This window comes from Panthera leo, chromosome B1 (assembly GCF_018350215.1).
Source record: "Panthera leo isolate Ple1 chromosome B1, P.leo_Ple1_pat1.1, whole genome shotgun sequence".
Lineage (NCBI taxonomy): Eukaryota > Metazoa > Chordata > Mammalia > Carnivora > Felidae > Panthera > Panthera leo.
Genome location: NC_056682.1, coordinates 16,341,159 through 16,366,790, shown reverse-complemented (window position 1 = coordinate 16,366,790; position 25,632 = coordinate 16,341,159). Strand labels below are relative to the sequence as shown.

Below are 25,632 nucleotides of genomic sequence, written 5' to 3'. Positions count from 1 at the left end.
GATTTTCACAGGATATGTGGCCCTAAGCAAGCTTCTTCTACTCTGAGAGCATCAGTTTTCTCATCTTAAAAGAGTGTCTTGAGAATTCAGTGAGATAATAGTTCTCAGTATTACAATACCAATAATAGTTCTCAACCCCAGCTGCACAGTAGATTCACCCAGATAACTTGTGAAAATACTCATGCCCAGGCGCTATGTATAGAGCTTCTGATATGATTGGTCTGAGGTATGGCCCTAGAAATGTAGATTACAGCCAGGCACCAGAGGGCTTTAGATGCCAGGTACATCATTGGAGTTTATTTGCAGGCAACAGAGAACAACTGAACAACGGGCTCTCTCACTATTTTGACTCATACCCCACAGCACAGCCCTTTAGTATATACTTGCCTTGTTCATAACTATTTTAATCATTTTTATCCTTAACATAAACGTGTCACCACGGCCATATCTTGTGCTTCCCTCCTGTCTCCTGCAGTAAGTAGAATATTATAGATGCTTTACCTGTGATTTAAATTAGTTTTTTTTTCCAAATGGACCCAAACAATACATTGATATGAATAATGGAAATCACCCGAGGCATCTGTTGAAACACAAATTCCCTCGTTCCTCTCCTAGAGTGTATGATTTGTGATTCCAGGCATTTAGGGTATGATGGGAGTCTTTATGACAAGCAAGAACCCCAGGTTCTAACATGTTGTAACTCAAAGAAAAGACTTCTGGTCTTAGGAGTTTAAAAATAGATAGTACTGCTGTTGACAAACTATAGCTAGAGAAAATTAAAAGTTTAATATTATTTTTATCCCTGCAAGTCACACTAGGGATGGAAACTTTTATTCTTCCAACAGTTCTGTGTCTGGGAGAATTTCCAAATGGAAAACAGCTATGAAATGTCTCCCAAAGGCTGAGATCTAATAATCCCCATTGTCTTCACCAAGCTTCTATTAACTGTTCCTATCAAAAAATGATGACAATCACTAGAGTGACATGATCACAGAATTGAAGTGAGTACAACAAATATTTTAGTGATGAGACTGAAGATCTCAAAGTATGAGAATTTATTACCGCAGCAATTTTATTCATTTAGATGAAACTTGGATATCCCTTAGAGCAACAATGTTAAACAGAACTGATAGCTAGATTAAGTAAATAGAGAAAGAAAATGAATGAATGACTATCCTCAAGTAAAATATTAAAAACAACCTAGTTTATTCCTGGAGCAGTTAGAGGTTTAAGTCAAGTCCTATGCATTCTTCTCCTCTAAACAGTGGAAATGTGCAGATGTAACAATGATGGGTTGACATTAATAGCTATAATCTTTGGTTCTGTAGGGAGTAGGTCTTTTTGTTCCATGAGCTTATTTAAATATCCACTTCATTCATTTTTAATTATCCATTAATTCTAAACACTGGAATATACGCTGCAATGTATTAGAAATATACATGCTACTATAGATATTCTCAAGAACTTCCAGTCTGGTTGCCAAGACAATACACAAGTAAATAAACAAACATTAAAATACAAATTGTCTTCAGGAAGGAAGTGAATAAAATGTAATGGTGGAGAATGATGGGGGAGGGTCTGGAGAAGCTACTTCAGATGTTTGGGGAAGTCTCTTTGAGAATGTGATATTTAAGTCTAGACCTAAAGGATGAGGAGAAGCAACTGGGTGAAGAGTGGGGGAAACACTTTGGGCAAAAAGAACAGTGCATGTGAAGCCCTGAAGAGGGTTGCCCTATTTGAGGAACTAAAAGGAAACTGCAATAGCTACAGCACAGTGGGTGATGGGAGCAGGAATGGTGTAAGATGATGTTAGAGAAGTAGGTAGGATAAAACCAGGTAAGGACTATTAGGTGGTTGTAAATAATTGGGATTTACCCAGAAAGGGAGTAGGTATAGCAGTCAAACACTGAATACTCAATATGGTAATAATTTCTAATTTGCTATCTTTTAAACATTTAATAACCATACATTTCCCATTAAGTATTCCTTTCATCCCCCCAGCCCACCCTCCCAAAAAAGAAATCCATGTGGGTTTCTTGTAGATAGCATAAAACTGGATTTTTTTTTTTTACCTAGTTTGACAATCTCTGTTAAAACATCAGAATATGGTTAGACCATTTACATTTAATGTAATTACTGATAAGGTTCAATTAAAATTTAGCATCTTGTTAGTTGTTTTTATTTGTTCAATCTGTTTTTCATTCATGGAGAAGAGATTGTTTATGGATGCAAACTTCCCTGTGTCTGCCATCCCCAAGGGTTCTCGAATCTCAATGCTAACTTTAGTAATTTGTTCATAATTTTGACTGAATTCTTCTTTATGGCTAAAATGGTGTCCCATGTTCCTCTATGCTCTGATACAGTGATACGAGTTGCTTACTTTCTGTGGAGGCACCTGTCTTTCCTTGGATCCCAGGCCAGTTGGTTGCCCTGCAGCTTTAGCTCTCTGAATAGTTCATTAAAGTTTATAATTTTGTATATTATATGGCTTCTTCTTATCAATGCAGGAGTCATTCTCTTTCTAGCTTTCTACAGCCTATATCCCCCTTCATATGAATTTCAAAGATCATTACTTATAGGGATGCTACAGTAGTTTCAATTCAAATATAAAAGCTCCCTAATTTGGGGGAGTTGTATTCCCAAATAGAGAGTTATGGGTGAAATAATACCTAAAGAATGAACTGTTTTGTTTAAAGCAAAGAAAATATGATTCAAGCAGGGATTTAAGGAAGATGTTTTAAAAGAGAATAATAGAGGTCATTATAGATGACATGTCATTAGTAAAAAACAAAAATATTTAGCATGGTGGAAAAATAGAGCTAACACAATTGACCAATTAAGAGTTATTTTAAGTTAGATTTAAAATTCCCTGCCCAACTTGTACCCCAATGTTTATAGCAGCACTCTCAACAACAGCCAAATTGTGGAAAGAGCCTAAATGTCCATCAACTGATGAATGGATAAAGAAATTGTGGTTTATATACACAATGGAGTACTACGTGGCAATGAGAAAGAATGAAATATGGCCCTTTGTAACAACGTGGATGGAACTGGAGAGTGTGATGCTAAGTGAAATAAGTCATACAGAGAAAGACAGATACCATATGGTTTCACTCTTATGTGGATCCCGAGAAACTTAACAGAAACCCATGCGGGAGGGGAAGGAAAAAAAAAAAAAAGAGGTTAGAGTGGGAGAGAGCCAAAGCATAAGAGACTCTTAAAAACTGAGAACAAACTGAGGGTTGATGGGGGGTGGGAGGGAGGGTAGGGTGGGTGATGGGTATTGAGGAGGGCCCCTTTTGGGATGAGCACTGGGTGTTGTATGGAAACCAATTTGACAGTAAATTTCATATATTAAAAAATAAAAAAAATAAAAAAAATAAAATTCCCTGCCCAGTGAAACATTTAAAATGTTACCAAGCTGAAGATATAAATGTCAGTCACAAAACTCAAGATAGTGCAGAATGTTGGTTTTTAAATGATGCCATGATTTCTTCCAGATTACTCCAGGAAGCAAGGCGGCAGCTGCCCACCTGTGTCCGGGAGATGTCATCCTGGCTATTGATGGCTTTGGTACAGAGTCCATGACTCACGCGGATGCACAGGACAGGATTAAAGCAGCAGGCCACCAGCTGTGCCTCAAAATTGACAGGTGCTCTTTAATTAATGGTGTTAAAATGTGATCTGTTTTGCAGGAGAACCTGAACTAGAACTAGAAATGATTTCATCCTCCCAGTGCAAAGGAGTGTCACAGGGCCTAGAATTTTGACTGGCTTTTTTTAAACATATCAGCCACTTTGGTCTGTTCTTCACTGATGTCAGTCTAGTAGTTGCTAACAAACTATTTCTGAAAAGAATTCTTTGGAATGTCACAATAATGAAAGAGGCTAAAAGAATTCTTTTTCCTGTTAATAGCACCATTAAAGGTACTGACCACAGAAACAATGTACAGGACAGCTACTTGTACTGTTGTTCTAAATGCAGTAGAAAATGGGATGGAATTTAAAGATTCTCCAAAAGAATCTCTTGACTTACCAAAATGTGATCATGTTGAAAACCAGTTGCTAATACCCTGTATGCCATTGGCTGTTTTGTACAGAATTCAGCCCAGAAGAATCTGACCAGGTATAAGAGTGCCTGTGGAGTGAGAGTGTTAGAGAATGAGACATTTCTAACAACAAAAAAAAAAAAAATTAGGAAATTGAACCTGATCTCTTGCCATAGCCCATTGTGAAAATAATGTTTTCACATTAAATAGTGGTTGTTAGTGTGTGTTTATCCTGCTGTTATTGTATTCCCAACTTTCCCTGCTGTGGTTCAGAAGGCACAATCAATCAGCCAATTGCCATTTCAGGGGTGAGATTGACTCTTTTCCTATTTACCCACGACCTGTGTTCCTGCCAAGCACACAGTCCCTTAGGAGCACATGGTCCCAAACAGATACATGAGAAGGACATGAGATTGGACAAAGCTCATTTCCTTGATGCCAACAGTAAATCCCCCTGGCAAACCACTCCGTGTCTCCTGCAGTGGCCTGGGTAGGAAGGAGGGAAGGAGGGAAACCTAGAGCATTTGCCCTGTGGTCATCGGCCTCCAGGATCTTCCTCTCCTGTACTGTTGCCTGCAGGTACTGGCAACCTACTTTCTCCAGAAACTGTACAATGTCTTTTCCTTCGTTCAGGCTCTTATAACAAAAATACCATAGACTGGTTGGCTTAAACAACACAAATTTATTTCTCACAGTTCTAGAGGCTAGAAGTCTGAGACCAGGGTGCCAGCACGGTCAGGTTCCTGATTATATCCTCACATGGCCTTTCTTGGTGCATGCACACAGAGACAAGAGACCTCAGATCTCTTCCTCTTTATGTAAGGACATTGATCCTATCATGACAGCTCTACCCTCATGACCTACTCTAATCCTAATTACCTCCCAGAGACCTCACCTACAAATACCATCACACTGGGGCCTGGGGCTTCAACATGGGGACTTGTGGGGGGACCCAAACTTCAGTCTATAGTAGTCCTCCATGCAATTTTTATCCACTCAAGTTTCCCCAAAAGTATGCAAAAAACTAATTAGATGGGAGAATACAGAATAATGACCAGGGAACATTGCTTTTGCTTAAACTATCAAGGTTTGATAGTATCTCGATAAATATTATGGGAGATGAAAGTATACTATAACTGAAAGTACCATTAGAATTTGGAGCTTACAAAATTTCTTTTATTTACAGGGCAGAAACTCGCTTATGGTCTCCACAGGTATCTGAAGATGGGAAGGCTCATCCTTTCAAAATCAACTTGGAATCAGAACCACAGGTATGAATTTTAGAGTAAATGATATTCACATTCTATTTCCTTTTAAATGATGTGGACGCCTTCCAAGAGGAAGAAGTGGCAAATACAAAAAACTTAGAATGAGCCACCTGATGGAGCCATTGTCTGTCTTTACCCTGTGAGATTAATTTGTATTATCCATGTGCTTTTTCCATCAGGAAAAAAAAGAAGTATGCCCAGACAAGCACCTTGTTAAAAGATAGATATGTTCTCTGGAAAAATTTGGCTGTATCTATGTACAGTCCACTTATTTTTTCATTCTTTTTGATGGACTTCTGCCATATGACCATGACATAATCCAAGAAGTTTAAAATGTTAAAACAAAGCTAAACAAAATTAGGGTCTAGCATTTGAAACAGGTGTCTCTAATTTAATAATTATTGTGAACTTCAATTCTTCCAGGTCTTCACCCAGATTTTATTTTACATTCTTCTTTAATTCTCAGTTCTGGAGTTCTATAATTAAGTTTACTCGACAAAAAAGGGTTTGCATTATGTAATCATGGTGATATTCTGCCCATGCAGGAGAATTACAAAAGACAGAGGATTTTCCCTTGAGGCAATTCTAATGAGCTAAATTAATCTAATAATCTGATGCCTATCTGACCATGTCTATTTTCAAAAGCTCCAAAAACACTGAAATTAAACTAACCCTCAATCGTGCTGTATGCAAAATGTAATTAAGGAAAGGATTTTAGAACCTCTCCTTAGCCAGAGGTTTCCCAAGTTTAGAGAGACAGCTACATAAACTGGGTATCCCTTTTTAAAAAAATTTGTTTAATGTTTATTCATTTCTGAGAGACAGAGAGAGACAGAGCGTGAGCAGGGGAGGGGCAGAGAGAGAGGGAGACAGACACAGAATCCGAAGCAGGCTCCAGGATCCGAGCTATCAGCACAGAGCCCGACGTTGGGCTCGAACCCACGGATCGTGAGATCATGACCTGAGCGAAGTAGGACACCCAACCGACTGAGCCATCCGGGCACCCCTGGGTATCCCTTTTTAAACAAGTATTCCTACTAAACTGATTAAATATTCCCAAACTGTAGTTTTCCTATATAACTGCTGCAAATGCATTGAAAACATATTTGTAATTTATGCTTTAGCAACATCTGCCTTTTCAGGATCAACTTCTGCATTTGTCCCTTCCAGTTTTCCACTTTCTTCATAAGCCTCCATTTTCTCCTCAGTAAAAACACGTTCAGAGTAACGTGTACCTGTGTCTCATCGGGCTTCTCAAAGACCTAAATAAAACACTATAGAAAAAGAACTTGGCACATCGAATTGTTTATAGAGATTTCAATTTAGTGGGAGCTCTTGGTGGGACTGGTATGGTACCCGCCTCCCACCAGGCTGTGATCAGAAGGCCTCTGGCCTCTCCTGACAGTGAGGCGGGAGCTGCCCACGCGATAGAACCTCCTGGACACCAGGACTGCCTTCCACATCACCATTACAAGGGTCATTACAAACTGCTTTGGATCAAAACTTTATTTTCAGTTCAAATACAATCCCCCCAGAAGAAGAAACATCCTGAGTAGTTTAACCTTTAGAGAGCATGAGTTTATTAGATCCTCGCCCTAGACCTTTGACTGGAAGAAAGGAAGAGCCTGAGCCTAAAAATCATTAAGAGCAAAGGAGGAGAAAACAGGCCCCAAAGGCGGGGAGCTTGATCTGGGCTATCCATGAAGGTGAGGACTGCTGTGTCTGTTCTCTTTACTCTGCGCCTCCCGGGCAGAGCACACAGCAAGCGCTCAATAAATACCTGACAAATGAACGAAAGGAAATGGATAAACTGCCTCTTCTACCATCGCCCAGGACCAAACCTGGGAACCAATTCTCAGAATGGTGCTTGGCTGCCCCCAGCCCCGGCAGCTGCAGGGTAAAAGTGGTCATGCAAGTTGAATGCGATTTAGGTCAGGCGAGAGCTCAGCTCTTCAGAGAAGGGATCTGAATGCTGGTGGTGGCTTAGCCCCTGGCCTCCGAGGTGGATTGGTGAAGAACAATACCTGTGATCAACATTACCTTAGATAGAAGACAAGACTGCAGGAGGAAAAAACAAAGTTCCCAGGCAGAGCCGTCACTTGTAGATAGTCCTTTGCAGGAATCCCTGAGCTTCGTCCCACCTCCAGTTCATCCCTTAGAGGCAACGCGTGAGAAAAAGAGATCATGTGGTGCTTTAAAAAACAACAGAAAGAAAGGAAAGTTTAAGGCTCACACATATGCATTTATTGACCACCCAATCTCTTATTGTCACCAGGACGAAATGGATAAAATTCTGAATTTCCTTTTCCGTATATAGTACACATCCAAAATTGTACTGCACCCTTCCGCAAATTAATTTTCCATTCCAGACTTCTCCTAATGTTCAAAATCTGATCTCACCAATATGAGCCGCTAAGATATGGGGTCAGGGGCACCTGTTGGCTCCCTCGGTGGAGCATCCGACTTCAGCTCAGGTCATAATCTCACGGTTTGTGAGTGGGAGCCCTACGTCGGGCTCTCTGCTTTCAGGGCAGAGCCTGCTTCAGATCCTCTGTCTCTCTCTCTCTCTCTCTGTGCCCCTTTTCCACTTGTACCCTCTCTTTCAAAAATACATAAACATTTTTAAAGATTAATAAAAAAAAAAAAAAATAGATACGACCAAAGTACCAAATCCCCAGTGATCCCTCACCGTGTTGCAGTACCTGCTCCGGCATGTGGGTGCCTCAGCAAGTATTTAGCAAGCACAGGCTGAGCTCAGACCAAAATGGGAGCCTGTGTTTTGCTAACATCTGTCCAGAAGTGGAGTTTAAGGGAAACTGTCTGAGTTTTCGTTCTAGAAGAAGCCCCTTTTATAAATCTGCAAGTTTGAATTTATGACCATAATTATTACAAAAACTGGACTTTTTAAAATAACCCTAATTTTAAATACTCTGGCCTCTCCTCAATCATATATTAGTCCACGTGTCCTACATCTTGGGGTTAAGCAATATGGATATTTAGGATAGCACAAATGGGGGAAACATAAAGAATGAGATAGGTTTAAAAAAAAAAAAAGAACGAAAGGTGAAGCTTGGGTTAAAGGCTCCAGAAGCCAGTCAGATGGAGCCTCTGAACATTCCTTTACTTTGAGTCATGGCTCATTCTTACTGGCACCCTCTCAGGGAGGCCGGTGTTCGAAGGTCTCAGAGATAACAACCATTTCAGTTCTTCCCTTAATGGGCCAGAGGCCTCCTACTCTGATGATCCTCAGGCCAGATTTCTGCATGATCGGTTCACGTAACTTGGCACTTCAGGACGGACATTCCCTACGAACATAGCTCAGCCTTAGCACAAGTCCTGCGATCTGAAACGCCAAAGCATAAACTGAACAAAATGCAATGATTGAAAGAAAATGATAAGCAGTGAATTTAACTTGGAGCATGAGTGTGGAGGAAAGCTAAACGGAGGTTATGTTTGTCTTCTTATTTTATTTTTTTAATTAACACGACGCCACGCAAAACGATGTCTTGCAAAGAGAGGTCTTCCCCCCACGCACACACCCAAAATAGGAACTTTGCAAATAAGGCAACTTTATGGACAACAAAGATGTGTCTGTCTGAGAAATAAATGCTTTTGATATATCATGCTTCAAGACGCCGCTGTAGATGAGTAGAAAATGCCATCGAGCAAAACAGTATTTGAGCTCTTATTTCTTAAGCCAAGTGAAACTTTCACTGTAAATTCTGTGACCTTGGCTATTAGAATAAAATACTTTTCATTTTAAAAGTAATGTATATTCGGGGCGCCTGGGTGGCTCAGTCGGTTAAGCGTCCGACTTCAGCTCAGGTCATGATCTGACGGTCTGTGAGTTCGAGCCCTGCGTCGGGCTGGCTCTGTGCTGACAGCTCGGAGCCTGGAGCCTGCTTCAGATCTGTGTCTCCCTTTTTCTCTGCTCCTCCCCCACTCACGCTTTATCTCTATCAAAAAATGAATAAATATTTAAAAAATTAAAAGTAATATATATTCATTGAGGGGGAAAAATATTACATCCTACCACACAAGCCCTGCCACAATTAAGAAAATGTTAGTGTATTTATTTCCAGTCTTTTCCCTATGCATAGATTCAGGCTTTGGGGACTTTCCTTTTACAGTTATAGTAACAACTGACATGAAATTTTAATGCCTAGTTTTTTTTTTTCATTTGTTCATGCTATTATTAAAAAGTTAAATTTTGTTTTTTTGAATTTAGACTTGAATCTTAGACTTAAAAAGAACCTTAGAAGTTGTTTAGATCAACCCACAGCCATTGAATAAAAGCCTTCCATCCACACTGAACCTGGCCTGGGAGCAGATATGCATTTTCCTATACAAAGCATTATATTAGCATTATATATTAGCTGTAGGCTAACGGTATGTTGTTAGAGGTCTGTGTCCTTCAAAGCCGGCATTCTCAAATAAGACATTATGCTTATCTTTGTTTAATGTTAGTTGAACAACTCAAAATTATAATGTAGCTATCATAACACAGGAAAGATGCTTTTCAGAAACAAACATCATTCATTTCTAAATGAGAAGATAACTGTTTCTGTCTCCATAAAAGAATTACATCCTTGGCCCTAGAAGATCTGATAATAAAGATGTATAGGAACTCTACACACAATCAAGTGAGGTATGGGTTGGAGTTGTTTATATTTTCAAAAGATAGATTTGTCTATCAAAAGATAGATTTGTCTACAATTTTGTGATGACTGGAAGGCGGCCCATTCAAAACAAGCTTTCTTAATCCCCAAACTGTTCCCTACTATATACGGGAAACACTTGAAACAGATCACTGAAAAAAATTTGCAGGGGTGACTATTTTTCTTTTGAGGGGTGAGCATGAGGTCAGGTGGTGATTGTTCATAAATTCCAAACATGACAAAATACCATTAGTTCTTCAGCGTGCCTTGATCGAAGGTATGATCCCTTGTTTTCCTTATTTTCCCACCACTTTTTTTAGTAAGTATATACATACGTCTATGTATGTACCATGAAACATGTTGTTTCTTTTGGAGCTGGTAATAGCCTCAGTTCTTGGGCTGAATCTTTATATATGTACAACTTCTTCAAGTAGGAAGTTGAAAGGTGCAACTGTCTTGGAATGCTGTCACTGCTGAGGTCATCCTAAGGGCTTGGAGATTGTTGTCACCAGCTGCATTCTCCCCAATATCAGCAAGCCTCCATCTAGTTGCCTAGCTTTTACTCTGTTGGCTCTAGCACTTTATTAATTCAAACTATTATTCCTTAGTATAAGCTCCTAATATATAAAAATAACATTTAAAATGCATTCATTAACTGCAGTGGTTACTTATTGAATTCCCAAGAGATGAGAATCATTTGGATGCTTTTGTCTGGGTAAAATAAACACAAGAGCTGGACTGTATTGACTGCTGTATAATTTTTTACTGGTATTACTGTTATGAATGATTTTCCAGAAAATGTAAAAAGAAATTAATGTGGAATACCAAACTTGTCATTGGCTTTGTCTTTTGATTCTGTTTGACCATCAACAACGATGGAAGACTTGGATATAATGTTGCCTCCCCGTGCCATACTTAAATTTGTTTACCTTTGATGTATACAATTTCATTGTGCTTTTTTGGAATGACTCTAGCAGCCCATAAACTAATGCTTTGCAAAGCCTAAATACAAATGTTTGAAGCCTATATTAGATTGAAGCCTATATTCTTTTATATCCTCTTATGATTATGTGCAGAAAGTAAGGTTTTTTTTTTTTTATTTTAACAAATTACACATTTATGACCTTTGCAATATATAACCAAAACTGAAAGCAAAGAAAAAGGTTGGAGCTGATTAACTCAAATGCTGCTTTTCGGAAGCACTACTAGAAATTATTAGTGCACAAATATTTTCAGTGAAGATGCCTCATTTACAGGACAATCACCACCCATGTTTCTTAATCATTTTAAGACTAAGAAGAAATAAGGGCAGCGACTTTTTTCCCCATAAAACCATCATATCACATTAACTAATTTTTTAAATTCAATTCTATTTATCAAGATCTTTAAGGCCTATCATACTTTGTTAAAAAAAATTCCACAAAGCTTAAGTCCTTCAGTTCTGCCTGATTCACTCTTTTAATTAGCCTGAGAAATTAATAATTTACCAAAACTAAATGAGGCAATTAGCCTTCTTCTTTCATTTCAAAAAGAGTAACAAAGGCTTGAATCATCACCACTGGCATTACCTACAATTATTTCCAATTCACTTTTTTCCTGCCCTAATAAGGCTAATCAGAAATCATAAAAAAAACAAAAAAACAAAAAAACAAAAAAAAAAACAAGCAGAATTCATCATTAAATCAGCCAAAACAATCAGATGGTGGCACTGTATAAATGTGTGACTACACACATTTTCCCATATTCTGGGACTCAGCATTTTTCTAAAGCCACATTTGGTGATTTTAGTCATTCTGCTGCCTAACAGCAGCAACCCTACTGTCCCCCAACGAACTCCTAGGCAGTGAGCCACTATTCTGGAGGTAAAAATAATGAATCAGTAAGATGCCAGTCAATCCAATCACACTATAGGATCACAGCCTATTGTATTCAACTCAGACCTTCTCAAGTTTAAGAGGCTATTATAATACGCGGCCCAAGGTTGATGAGAGAAAAGTTGCTCTCTACCACATCCCCGATTTTCAGGCACCAGGAGATTTGGGGTAGCTGGAGTCACAGACTCAGTACAGCTAGTATTTGAAGCTGTACCCCATTTGCCTGTTACAACTATTAAAATTTTAAGTGAACTTTTCCAAGAAACCTAGATGGGGGAATAGGGACTTCGTGTGAAGAGTGGCTGTTCAGAATCAAAACACCGAAGCATCATGTGGCATGGGTCCCTAAAGGAAGCTGTCGGTATGTTCTCAAGCACAAGAATCTGTGTGCAAAACTCTGGTTCCTCCCCTAAGAAACGAAGACAGTCTCTTTTTCTAACAACAACCAAAAAAAGCGCCATCCCACCATTTACTCATTTGTAATGACAAGAAGAGAAAAAAATGACATGAGCAAGAATATTACAAGACCTTCTTGGTTTTTTTTTAATAAAAACAGCCTCCTTTCAGTAACATTTCAAAGAATCATAAATGTTTGTGCTAGTTGAAATCTGTGTGAAAAATTGGTGGCACATTCACCAAAGTAAGTGAAGTCGATGTGAATGCGTGAGTGAAAATATTGGAAAGATTTATCTTACTGATTCTGCCAAATGAAAAGATCTGGAAAGAGAATCAGCTTGTGTATATTTTAGCCTTCCCTCCTGGTTTTCTTCTGTCGCTTAGGAGAAAAAGATATTTAATGACTTTACGAAATTACAAATCTCTGTAAAAATTGGAAAACCAGATTCCTACATTAAAAAATAATAACATAGAGTTTCCGATCATTCAGGCATGTTTCAGAGTTTGGGACTCGGATGTTTGATCCTTTTCTCCAAGCAATAAAGTGGAGATCCTCTTGTGAGTCTTATACATTAGCTATCTGAATTGTTGACTTTAGTCCTTCTGGGACTAAAAGAAACATGAAAAGTTCTTTAAACACACAACGTGCAATCATCACAAAAAAAAAAAAAGAAAAGAAAGTTTCCATATACATGGTATCCCTGCTCTCATAAGGAAAAAATAGTCCTTTAATGCTTATTATTTGTTCTAAACTTAAAGTTAGAACATAATGCAAAATAAGAATTTTTTTGTGGTAGGCATAAAGAAAAAATAAAACTTTTACTTGGATTAGTTAAAATGATTCGGTATAAGTATTCATAAATGCTCCCTCTCTCTGATTGTTTTGCCCCTCCTTTTCCTAAAATGGAGGAAGCTGTAATAAGATATTCATAGAAGAGAAAGTGTATATAAGTTCTACTTGAGAAAAAGTTAACTATGATAATTCTTCTAAGCCACAAATCTCATTTCTGACATCGAATTTCAGTATCCAAATGAGTCATATGAGAATTTCTTAACAACTACAGCCGTGAAAGTCAGTAGGGCCAGACAAAAAGAATAACGTTCGAATTCTTTTATGATATTTTAAATAAGGTCAATTCATCTGCACCTTAAAAGTGGCTGAATACAGCACATGTAAATTTCACAGAAAATGTAGAAAGGTTTATGCATAACTCCTCCTTTAACCTTGCCGTTAATCTTGCAGTGGGGTGAAGAAGCCTTGATTAACAACAGCGATGCTCTAGGTTTGCTCATTAATGGCTTTGTTGTGCGTTCTGTGGCTCTGTGTATCTTGTCTGCCATTGTACAGGAGTTCAAACCCATTGGTACCGCGCACAACAGAAGGGCCCAACCTTTCGTTGCAGCAGCAAACATTGATGACAAAAGACAGGTAGTGAGCGCTTCCTATAACTCACCCATTGGGCTCTATTCAACTAGCAATATACAAGACGCGCTTCACGGACAGCTGCGGGGTCTCATTCCTAGTTCACCTCAAAAGTAAGTATCCGACTTGCCTTCTGGCCACCATGCTCTTAACAGTGATAGTACGGTTTCTTTTCCTTTCCAAAGTCCAGCTCTTGCTGTTTTATTTTTACTTTCCTGAAGGCACAGTCAGATGTTTAGTTTAAAGACAAGCATCTAGAACAGATCCAGAATGTTCTGGAGTCCAGTCTGCCAGTTCCTGAACATTTAGTGAACAGATGCTTAAAATGAAGAAATCGCTCGGTTCCATCATCCCCCTTCTTAGTCATGTCAATATTTGGTGGTAAATAATCTTCTCTGTGCAATTATCATTCATTTACTTTTATCTAAAAAAAAAAAAAAAAAAAAAACCCACAAAAACTATCTTCCACTGAGGAACTTTTTAACCCTTTGTTTTTACAGGATGTGAACTACTTTGAACACAAGCACAATATTCGGCCCAAACCTTTCATAATCCCAGGCCGAAGCAGGTCATAAGCTCTGAGATTGTGATGTCTGGAGTGCATGCTTCTCTAATAAATCCTTACTAATCACTAAGAAGAGTAACCCTTAGGGGTTTGGAGTGACTCTGCTCATTTTGAAGCCTATTTCAAAAGCAAAAGAAACAAACTCACTTTTAGCAGAGAACAGTAGGTAACTAACGTCCATTTCCGAGAGTAAATACTGACCAGATTATAGAGCTGTGAAATGTTAGGCAATCACCACATATATTTATAACTAATACCCCTGCTGCTCTGAGGATCCCATCAGAACACAGTGACCTTTGAGGCAGGCAGATGTACCCCATTCCCAGGGCACGAGAGCCCAGCCAGCAGGAACAAACATGGACACCGGCACCCTATCAGAAGTCAGGAGACAGGCAGGGCCCAGTGGGAACGCTGGTGCAGCTTTCTATGTTTCACAGGCTGTGAGTAGCCCACCTGAGCCCTTGTTTCTCACAGCACCATTAGCCTGCTGTGTAATCCCACTCGTTCTAGCTCTTACATAAAAATAAATGTGGGGGCACCCGGGTGGCTTAGTCGGTTAAGCGTCCGACTTTGGCTCAGGTCATAATCTTCTGGTTCCTGAGTTTGAGCCCCACAAAGGGCTCTGTGCTGACAGCTCATAGCCTGAAGCCTGCTTGGGATTCTCTCTGTCTCCCTCTCTCTCTGTCCCTCCCCTGCTCATGCTCTGTCTCTCAAAAATAAATATTTTAAAAAATTTTAATAACAAAAAGTAAATCTTCATCCTTATGGACACTTGCAAAGAAAAAGAGGCCACTTGAAAAGGAACTTTGCCACACAGAGGAGAGCAGTATAAGGAAAAAGCTGGGAGAGAGGGAGGTATGTTTGTTACCCTCACAGATATAACTGTGTCCAGACTGCAGTAAGAACAGGCCAGCTCTTCAGTGCTGTCCGTCAGAGAAACAGATCATCATCTTCAGTCAGATGATCCTTTTCAAATAAATATCTTCTCTAGAAATTGTACTCCAACCCCGAGGGGGGGGGGGGGGGGCGGGGGAACGAATGCCCTGTGTTGGCACATTGGGAAAGAGTGACTTTAGGAAACCTCAAACCTATTCCTCTGACCTCAGCTACATTAGTCAGCCCAGAGGAAGGAAGTTGGCAGTTAGGATTATTGAATAATGATCTATATCCAGTGTCACAAACTCGCGGCCCATCCAACTTACAGAGGGTGTTTTATGTAACCCTTCTGTTGTTAAAAACAAAACCAAAACCAAGAAACTTAAGTAAATGCCTTAAGATGGAACATCTAGTCTCCATCCTGTCAAAATGCTCACCACTCCCCATACCTGGCCTATTTTTATGTAAGTATAACCTGCTGGCCCCTGGGGGTGTCCAAGTTTATGATACCTGCTCTGGATGGTCAATCATCGCTTGATATGTGATCTCTGATCTCCTTGTGCAGACCTTTCCGTGAGCTAGAGTCAGGGCCAGAGGATTATCTCAAAATAAGCTGGCCGATTTTGTGAGATCAGACTGAGAAGCAGTAGAGTGGAAGAGCAGGAGACAAGGCTAAAAAGGCAGTGACTACCAAATACATTTTCCCCCAATAGAAGGGAGCGCCTTATATCTTCCCAGCACCTGGACACAAGGCTGGGACAGACTAATGCTCCATAATGTTCTTAGATAAAGGAACGAAGTCCTAAGGGTACCTAATAATACTTGAGTGGCAGGTAGAATCAAGAGCTACCACCCTACCTCATAGATGGAACTCTGCACAAGCCTTTCTTTACTTCGTTGTTCCCTGGTCCCCATTCTATTTGCTTGTATATCTTCTCCCTATTTCCCCACCTTCCACAGCTTCCCAGCCCCTCCCCCAAGATCATAACACTAGATAAAGAGTTAAGATGCTATGTTACTATTGAATAAATATATATGCAACTTTCTAAAGAAGCATAGTAAAATTAATGCACTTGCATTCTTTTGAGGTTGGTTCAACTGGAAATTCACTAATCCAAACCCTAGGACTTTAGGCGATGAGTGAAATGACACATCAGAGTAACACAGATCTTGCCGTGGCTAAAGACCAGTAACACATTTAATTTCATCATAATTCAGGGAAAGTCAGAGGGATTCAGGTAGCTAATGGCCTTCTTTTATTTTCATTTTAACTCAAACATGGTGATAGTGACAAGCCACTCATGATTTTGTTATTGTCAGGTGCCTTTCAATATAGCTGAATTTGGGAGAGGAGAGAGGAGAAACAGGGACAAAAGGGTTTGCTTTAAAGACAGGTACCCAGGGTGCCTGGGTGGCTCAGTGGGTTACACATCTGACTTGGCCTCAGGTCATGATCTCATGGTTTGTGAGTTTGAGCCCCACATCGGGCTCTCTGCTGTCAGCACAGAGTCCTCTTCGGATCCTCTGTCCCCCTCTCTCTGCCCCTCCCCTGTTCATTCTCTCCCTGCCCCCCCAAATAAACTCTAAAGACAGGTACCACATATAAATCTTAAAGAATTGTAAAAATGCCTCTACTATCTTTCCTTTCTTCCTGTGTCCCGTATTTGTTCTAGCTTCTGAATTTCTTGTTCTTACCAAATGATCCTTCATCGAGGTGGAGTTTTAGGTGGCTATATACCAAGCTACAGCCAAATGAACAACTTTTTAATCCGAAGTGGGAGACACTAAATTGTTAATATGTTAATCTCCCTCGGGCCTGACTGCTAGTTATGGTTCTTTTATTTCATAATTGAAACATATTAAAAAATCAGTATTTTCATAGGCAAATATGTAAAATTTTTAAAGCCAAATTTATACCCAAAAATATACACAAGATATTTTGGAGGTCCAAATGATAAAATAGAATCCTCTGAGTGGTTTTTGGACAGCTCACTTCCAGAAGTTCATCCCAAAAAGTCTGTACACAGGCCAGGGAAATTAGTTCTCTGTCTGATGATATGGAGGCATGCAGTAATTGAGTGTATCATCAAGCTTACACATGCCAAGTCACTAAGTCAAAGTCAAGAAATCTCATTCGTATCTACCTTTCCGGGTCACAGGATAGGTCATGGTGACCCATGATACTACCCACAGTGAATGGAGCTCATCAAAACTATTTACTTAGAGCATCAGTTCAAGAGATCTTTTAAAACTGTCCGAAAATTTATAAAAAGGTCATTCTTGTTTGCTAAGGGTATATTTCCTATGTATTCAATAACCAGGGGCTCCTAAATAGAATGATAAAGAAATCAGGCAATAGAAGATAGAATCTTTGCTCAAATAAAATTATGTACACAAGCATGCTATATACAAGAACACTAATAACAAAGATTACTAATTACAACTACAAAATAATGTCTATCTGTAAGTTCTGATTGCTCATAGCTTACCCATCTACTGTCTAGCTCTAGTCCTGACACAGAGCCTTTCACCAACTATGGTCGATTTCAGGAGCAAAGAGAGTGTTGAACTACAAAAATGATAAAAACGCCACTCGGCATTTTGTAGATGATTAACCAATTTACAGACTGGGCTTTAAATAGGGTCTCAACAGCCAGGAAGTAAAGGGGCACATCCATGTATACTCGCCTCATTTAGGTCATGCAGGTGGTCGAACTGGATAACACCAGACAAAAAAATTAAAAAATCCATTTAGTGACATGAGTTGTTCACACTAAGCAGGCTACAACATTGATGTAGTCAGCAGAATCGATGCCCAATATCCTTCTGGTTTCTGCCCTCTATATGAGGCTAAGGTTAGCATTAGCAGCCCTAGAGAGTAAATGCAAGAGCCATACCTAAGCCCTAAGAGAAAACGGACTTTGAGATAAACACATCATATAAATTGTTCTCTGCCTTGAGTTTATAGCAACACTAACCTGCAAGCATGAAAAAAATTTACAAATACTAATTTTTTTTTTGGTTTAGTCTTAAATGATTGTGCTTAAAAAAAAACAACTCAGTATATTCCATTTTCTTGTAAAATGCATTTCTCATGCTGCACTTAGAATGCATGTAGAAAAATTACTTTTTAGTCACTGGCATGTCAGTTGTGACTAGCCTCCTATCCAGATTCAAAGAGAATTTGAAATCTCCCTAGCTGTTTTTAAAACTGCATGAATGGCCTTTCTCGTGTTTTAATAATAAGTCCCCTCAATTGATCTTTAAAAGGAAATGAGAAATATGCATGGAAATATATGAGTACCTCCAAAATGTTACATAAAATAGTTACATATGATGCCCTAGCTGGCATCTAAAGAGTCCAAGACTACCTTATTTGCCCTCTAATCAATTAATTTCAAGGTGACAAGCATTTATTGGCTGTTTCTAGAGCCTGTATTAAATCACTGAACAATTTTTTAAAGTGTACTCTTCACAAAATCAAAGCACGAAAGTAGAAAAAGTTAACATGGTAACAAGAAAACGTTCACAAAGTAGCTTTCAAACATAATCTTTATCACAGAACCAACGGAGAACCTATTCAAGGAACGTGTAACTGCATGTCTGAAACATCTGCTTCCTATTTTGAAATGTTTAGCCTAAATATCTGATTGACCTTCATGCTGCAAAGCCAGTTACCATTTGTGAAGGATCATTTATTAATGTTTTCATTTTAAACATTGCAGCTCATAAAGGTAAAAGGACATCCAGCCAATGTAATTTCCCTGCATCATTTGTTTGTGATGTTGGCAAGTTTAAAACTGTGTGGCCTGTTTTTAAAAAGTAAAGCGAGTTCCATCTTTTCTACTTTATGCACACAACTCTATGTGTAACCCTCGGCTTAACATATTGCCTAGTAGAACAGAGCCAACAAATGCAATATCACCTGTACTTTTTAATTTTCTTGAACTTTTTTCCATCATGAATTTTTAAATGTCTCCCCTTTTTAAAATATACTCTAGCTAGAAATAAACATTTCATTTGAATTTGATTGAATTCACTTCTTACTTTCTGTCTTCAATTCCTTTTAACCTCTCTGTACTTGTTCTCTGTGTTCTCCTGTCTGGATTTTCTGATTCCTGTGTCACCTCTCTGTGTAACGTGGTCATTAACACAGTGGATGCAGTACTCCGTCCGGTATTGACGGTGGCAGTGGACGTAGCACCCCTTCTTCTGTCAGTACTCTTAGTACTATTTGCCCAGGTGACTTGAAAGTTGCTGCTAAGATGGCCCCTAACATTCCTTTGGAAATGGAACTTCCCGGTGTGAAGATTGTACATGCTCAGTTTAATACACCTATGCAGTTGTACTCAGATGACAATATTATGGAAACACTTCAGGGTCAGGTTTCAACAGCTCTAGGGGAAACACCCTTAATGAGGTAATACGAGTCTTTTTGAATGATGGGCATATTAATTAAACACATGGGCAATGTCAGCTTTACCGGTGTCTTTTAACGTTGTCTTAATTGGAAGAAGGTTATGTGGAAAGCTTTCAAGAGAAAAATGCTAAGGATGTATTGCAAATATCTAGACATAAAGATAAAAGTGACTTCCAGAATGAACTAAGTAGAGCTTAATGGGACAGATCGCAATAAAATGAAATCATGGAAGGACCAAATGTATGTATCTCTTGGAAAGCTACAATGCTCTTTACAAATGTCTGGTACAACACTTTTCAAAAGTGATTTATAATCTGGCATACTCTATGCTTCTCCTTTGGAGGTCAAAATTTGGGAAAGGGATGGGAAGTTCAGAGGAATTTTAAGAAATGACACCTCTTCTCTCTGTTAATGGTATCTTATGGAGAGGTAATTATTTTTTCATTTGGAATTTTTGCCATGAATAAAGTTTTATAAGCTCAAGCTAATAATGTAAATATTTAATTTCCGTTGGTCTCTTATTTTGACTACTTTCTTCTTTACTATGAATATTTGTTCAAAGCACTTTTGCCATCAAGCTTTTCAATTAAAAAGATTTATTATAAGATAAAGTCTTATTACTTCTTTCAGTATTACATAACCGCTTTTTATAAATTAAAGTTTTATGATGTTTAAGAGTACTATGTATCAATTCCCAAAAATATCTCTTGGGATGAATGCAATGAGATAATAATCATGTAATGTATCTCAAAGCTTTTTTGCAAGGACTTTCAGATATATGAGATGATTTTCAAATAGGATATAGGTAGAAAAGTATGTGCAGATAGCAACTACTTTTCTAGATAATGCAGTTAAATGACATAAAATAATAAAGCATTTAGTGCCTGGCATGTAGTATTATCATTGAGGCATTTTCTTAGATTTGAATTGTATTTGTAGAATATTAAAAATAAAGCTGCTATCGTTGTTAGAAGTGAATTACAATGTGGCTATTAAAAAACATAATGTAGTCAATATAACTGAAAGTTTCTACATTATGTACTTTCACATACGAGTTGAACATCTTCAATTTATAAGCAAAACGATACCTTTGCTGTTTTTCGAAGTTAACAAATTAATCTTAAAAACAAAATGAAGCCATACCTTTCAGTTTAATATCAGAAGTGAATCTGAATTTTACTGACCATTTTATGACCAAGAATAATCAAACTGGGGTCACTCCTGCACTTCCTACCACATGTTATGTTGTCTTTTTTATGAGAAAAGTTAATTGTGTTCACATCATAATTATATATCCATCAGACACGAGTGTTATTTTTTTAATTGCTATTCCCTGACAATCACATTTTAGTTGCCCTCCAAAGTATTCTGTCAGATGGAGAAGTGCGGTGATGTAATTTAATGACATCTTCAAGGTGACCCATGTGAATTCATACCATATTTTTTAACTGTAATAGAGACTAACTTGAAAATACAGAGGCTTTGTTCAGGAGTTACTGCAAATATAGTGATCATTGCTTATTCATGCCTTGTAGCTTCTTGCACATCCCATGTGTCATGATGCTCCTGACACTGCTTTCCCTGCCATCCTGTGTTTCAGTGAACCTGTAGCCTCTGTGCCCCCCGAGTCAGATGTGTACCGGATGCTCCATGACAATCGGAATGAACCTACTCAGCCTCGCCAGTCGGGCTCCTTCAGAGTGCTCCAGGAATTAGTGAATGACGGCCCTGGTGAGCAGCCGCGAATGTCTTGCTGGGACAGCATTGATGGAGGCCCTTAGAAAAGTCAAGGGATGGGAGGGCAGTAAACATCCTGGGAATGAAAGTCTAAAAATGTATTCAGTTCAGTGATCAAATGAATCTTTCCTCCGAAGGATTTGGGTGGTGCTTGGTTTAGGAAAGGAGCTTCCAGAATGTATCCAAATAGCCACCAACTCGGTGATAAAAGAGCACCACGACAAATTCCCTCCACAGTAATCCAGGGGCTAGTTCAGCTTCAGAATCGTAAAGTCCAATTTTCAATGGATATTGCAAGACTTCTCCGTCTCCCCCCATACTCCACGGTATCATCGTCGTCGTCCAAATTTTAAAATAACACTGCGATGAACCCTTACTGTGTTCCAAACCCTGTGCTAAGTACTTTGCATACTTTATCATTTAATCCTCACAATAACCTGTGAGATAGGAACTATTATTTTCTCTAACAAATGAGAAACTGAGGCATAGAGAGAGCGGATTTGTACAAAGAGACACAGCCAGTAAGAAGCAGGGCTGAATCTCTAGCCACCCCTGCTGTCCTCGGGGCTCACACTCTTACCAATGTTTTTCCATCAACAAAAGATACACTGTCCTTTAAAAACCTGCGCAGTATGCAAAATGCCCCACTAGGATAGCTAATATTTTTTTTTAAGGAAAAAACAAGTGTTCGTGGGCATGTGGAAAAACTGGAACCCTTGTTCGTTGTTGGTGGGAATGCAAAATGGTGCAGCCATTGTGAAAAACAGTATACGGGCTCCTCAAAAAGTTAAACATAGAATTAGCATAATAATCCAACAATTACATTTCTGGGTCCATACCCAAAAACTTGAAAGCAGAGATTCAAACAGATACTTACACACCAATGTTCATAGCAGCATTATTCACAATAGCCAGAGAGTGAAAACAACACATTTGTCTACCAACTGATCAATGGATAAACAAAATATGGTCTATCCACACAGAATATCATGCAGCCTCAAAAAATGAAATTCTGATACATGCTGCAACATGGATGAACCTTGCAAACATGCTCAGTCAAACAGGCCAGACACAGAAGGGTAAATATTGTACCCTTCATAAGAGTACCTCATAAGAGGTACCTAGAATAGGCAAGTCTTAAGACAGAAAGTAGAATAGAGATTACCAGGATCTGGGAAGAAGAGAGAATGGGCCGTTACTGTTTAATGGATACAGGGTTTTTGTTTGGATGATGAAAGAGTCCTGGAAATAATCATTGGTGATGGTTGCACAACCTTGTGAATAGACCTACTGCTCCCGAATTACCCATTTTAAAATGGTTAAGAAGGTCAATATTATGTTATGTATATTTTACCCCAATAAGAAGCAGGAAAAAATGCAAAAGGTATTCTGCCTTTTTGAGCATTTTATAACAGCTCACTATGACGACGACAAATGTTGACTAATTCTGTTTTGTAAGGCCATGCTTCAGAACAAGTTATGCTTGAACCGGTCCTACTCCTTTTGAAATGATAGCACCCGTGCAACTTAAGAATTCCTTAAGTTAAAGTGCACACCTTAAAATAGAAGCAAAGTAGGAACTAGCCAGTAGCCAGCTGTTCCCTTGCCATAAATGGAAACACTTTGTTTTTCAGATGACCGTCCCGCTGGAACTCGGAGTGTGAGAGCTCCAGTTACAAAAGTCCATGGTGGCCCTGGCAGCACACAGAAGATGCCACTCTGTGACAAATGTGGGAGTGGCATTGTGTAAGTTTCATTTTTAACCCAGGAATTCACTATGAATCTTGGTATCCGTTCTCTATTTCCAGTCAGTGACTTGAAATATATCCACAACATTCAGCACATTTGACCAGAATTCCTTCGACACACCCTAAAACTGGCATGTAACGTGAATAGGCATTCTGGACTTATAATTTCATATATTTTCCCATAAAAATTGTCTTAGAAGTATATTTTAAAAAAATCACGTCCAAGAATCATAATTTCACTTCAAAAAGCCTTCCCTTTGTTAATATACAGTCTTTAAATATTTTCTTTTCTGTATAAACTCAGGGAACCGAATACTAAGGTCATCAGGTTGTTCACTGAAACACATTTTCTTTACTGGGTTTCTTAAGTTACACAAATACTGAAATATAATTTTTAAAAATTCAGTCAGCTTCCATTTCAAGGGCCCTTATGTTTGAATAGCCACACCTGCTAATTCAGATCTTCCAGTGAAGCAGGTCATTTCAATCTCTCCACTGCAAATGCCCCACATGCCCCACGAGGCCACTTCTCCCACCCCTTTATCCTGTTCCTCTACTCTTAGCTCACACGGAGGCACCATCAGTCCAGTTTTCCAGGATTCATCCCAGGAGGGCAGTGGGAGCCAAGCCTGCTTAGAGCAAGTGGGGAATGTGACACAGAAAGAAAGAAGCGGGACACGGAGCTCTGGAGCAGAGAGGATCTCATAAAACACAAGCGTTTATAATGGTACCAAAAGCAGTTACCTCATCCAAGCTGAAGTAAGCTGTTTTGACAGGAGAGGTCAGTCCGCCCACCCATGGCAATCCCATCTCTGCTCTTGGGTCTGTTTCCTCTGTGCTCCATAGAATAACGGCTGCACCACCAACATAGAAAGCAGTCGGAGGGACTCGTAGCCCTGTAGGCAACCTTGGTCACAATCAGAATCCTGTGCAGGGGTGTGAGTCTTATTCATGTCGTGTTTTGCTCTTTCAAAGAAACAATCGGCAAAGACCACGAGGTAAGATCCCATAACTTTTGTAGAAACGACTTGTTTGAAAACTCTGAAAACGAGGCACCCGAGAAACACGGGATGTGTTCCTGTGGTCCTCAGGGATCTGGCTGACAATGACGTCAGTTTCACAGCCGTGCTGGTTTTACAGCTGGAGGCTGTTTCCTGAATGTGAAACAGATAACACCTGCCAGAAGGCAGTTGTTATCTCCCCTTGTAGCATGTTTTCGGCTCTGTGGGTTTTGTTTGTTTGTTTGACTCGATCTCCCTTTTCTCTACAGCGGTGCTGTTGTGAAGGCGCGGGATAAGTACCGGCATCCGGAGTGCTTCGTGTGTGCCGACTGCAACCTCAACCTCAAACAGAAGGGCTACTTCTTCGTGGAGGGCGAGCTGTACTGCGAAACGCATGCAAGAGCTCGCATGCGGCCCCCAGAGGGCTACGACACAGTTACTCTTTATCCCAAAGCTTAATTGAGTCTTAACGCAGACCAGAGCACGCAAGCCCTCACGCGCACTTAACGCAGGAAGACATCAATGGCTTTGGGCAGAAGTATAGCCAACTGTCGACTCCAAATCTAAAACCAAGGCTTTTTAGACGTTTATCTTATTGTTACTGAAGAAAAGGAGTGGGAGACAAATGCCTGCTATAAATGTATGTGTAAACATACAGTAGCTACGTTTTGCAGCTCTTTTTCTCTCTGGGGCTAGCAGTAACTGACATTTAAAGCAATAATTTTTTTGTATGTCCTACTCCACAATTTACATATGTATTATGACATCAAGATATTTGGGGAAGTCTAATTATTTTTCCTTAACAAGCTGTTTTTGCAATTGTAGTAAACACCAAATGACAATCTTGTATTCTAACACAACTTGCAGCTGTCTGTTACTGTTTTAAATTATAGTGCATGTCAGAAAGAAATTCCCTAGATTTCTCTAGTTTCATATTCAATTATACCACCAGATGCAACATACATAATAAATACATAAAATATTTTTAAAATACCTAATGAAGTGGCACGCAGTGAATTCAGATAAAATCAACATTCCAACAAGAAGTCCGATCATATCTTGACACATACACTAACAACTCAGGTATTTTAAGAAAAATGTGGTTTGTTTAGTTTTTATAAGTCCTTCACTCTTTCTTATGAGCCCACAATTTCTGCTGATAGGAGGAACATTTAAATTTGCTAATTAAAGATAATTCATTCCCTTTCCATTAAAACAGTTGCTTCTGCTTTGAAATGGTCTCTTTCATTTTAAATGCTTCTCTCAGATAAACTATTCAGTCAAATTCAAGGCTCAGACCTCCCTCAAGGCTGTCTCTTCATGCCCTAAATTTCACCATTGCTGCTTCCTCCTTCCCAAGATGGCATCTCCCAGATGAGACAGTTTCAGGACCCTCCAGAGGAAGGGAGGGGCTGCTGGCCTCCTGGGGCCCTATTGTACCCACTGCTAAAATCCATGGTTTCACTTGTGGTTTGTTTTCTACCCATGGTTGGCAGCAGGCGACAAACCTACCCCCAGCATCATCTCCAGAAATCTCAGCTCAGCCTTCTCTGGAGTCATGGATCCATCTCAGACCTGAATTCCATCTGGCCCCTGTTTTGTCAACTTGCCTCCCACT

The 25,632-nt window shown here is 39.3% G+C and overlaps 1 protein-coding gene across 2 annotated transcripts in view; it reads left to right on the top strand.

Moving 5' to 3' along the window:
• Positions 1-24,480, top strand: part of PDLIM3 (PDZ and LIM domain 3) — a 29,528-nt gene extending 5,048 nt beyond the window's left edge. Inside the window, exons 2-8 of one of the 2 annotated variants that reach the window (XM_042934330.1) lie at positions 3,501-3,652; positions 5,235-5,319; positions 14,168-14,235; positions 19,265-19,528; positions 21,129-21,259; positions 22,900-23,011; positions 24,284-24,480. In XM_042934330.1, coding sequence (XP_042790264.1) covers positions 3,501-3,652; positions 5,235-5,319; positions 14,168-14,235; positions 19,265-19,528; positions 21,129-21,259; positions 22,900-23,011; positions 24,284-24,473 — 1,002 coding nt within the window. In that variant the 3' untranslated portion in view covers positions 24,474-24,480. Of the gene's footprint in view, positions 1-3,500; positions 3,653-5,234; positions 5,320-13,592; positions 13,781-14,167; positions 14,236-19,264; positions 19,529-21,128; positions 21,260-22,899; positions 23,012-24,283 lie in introns of both variants that reach the window. The other variant, XM_042934329.1, reaches the window with a different exon arrangement.
• Positions 24,481-25,632: the final 1,152 nt, after the last annotated feature.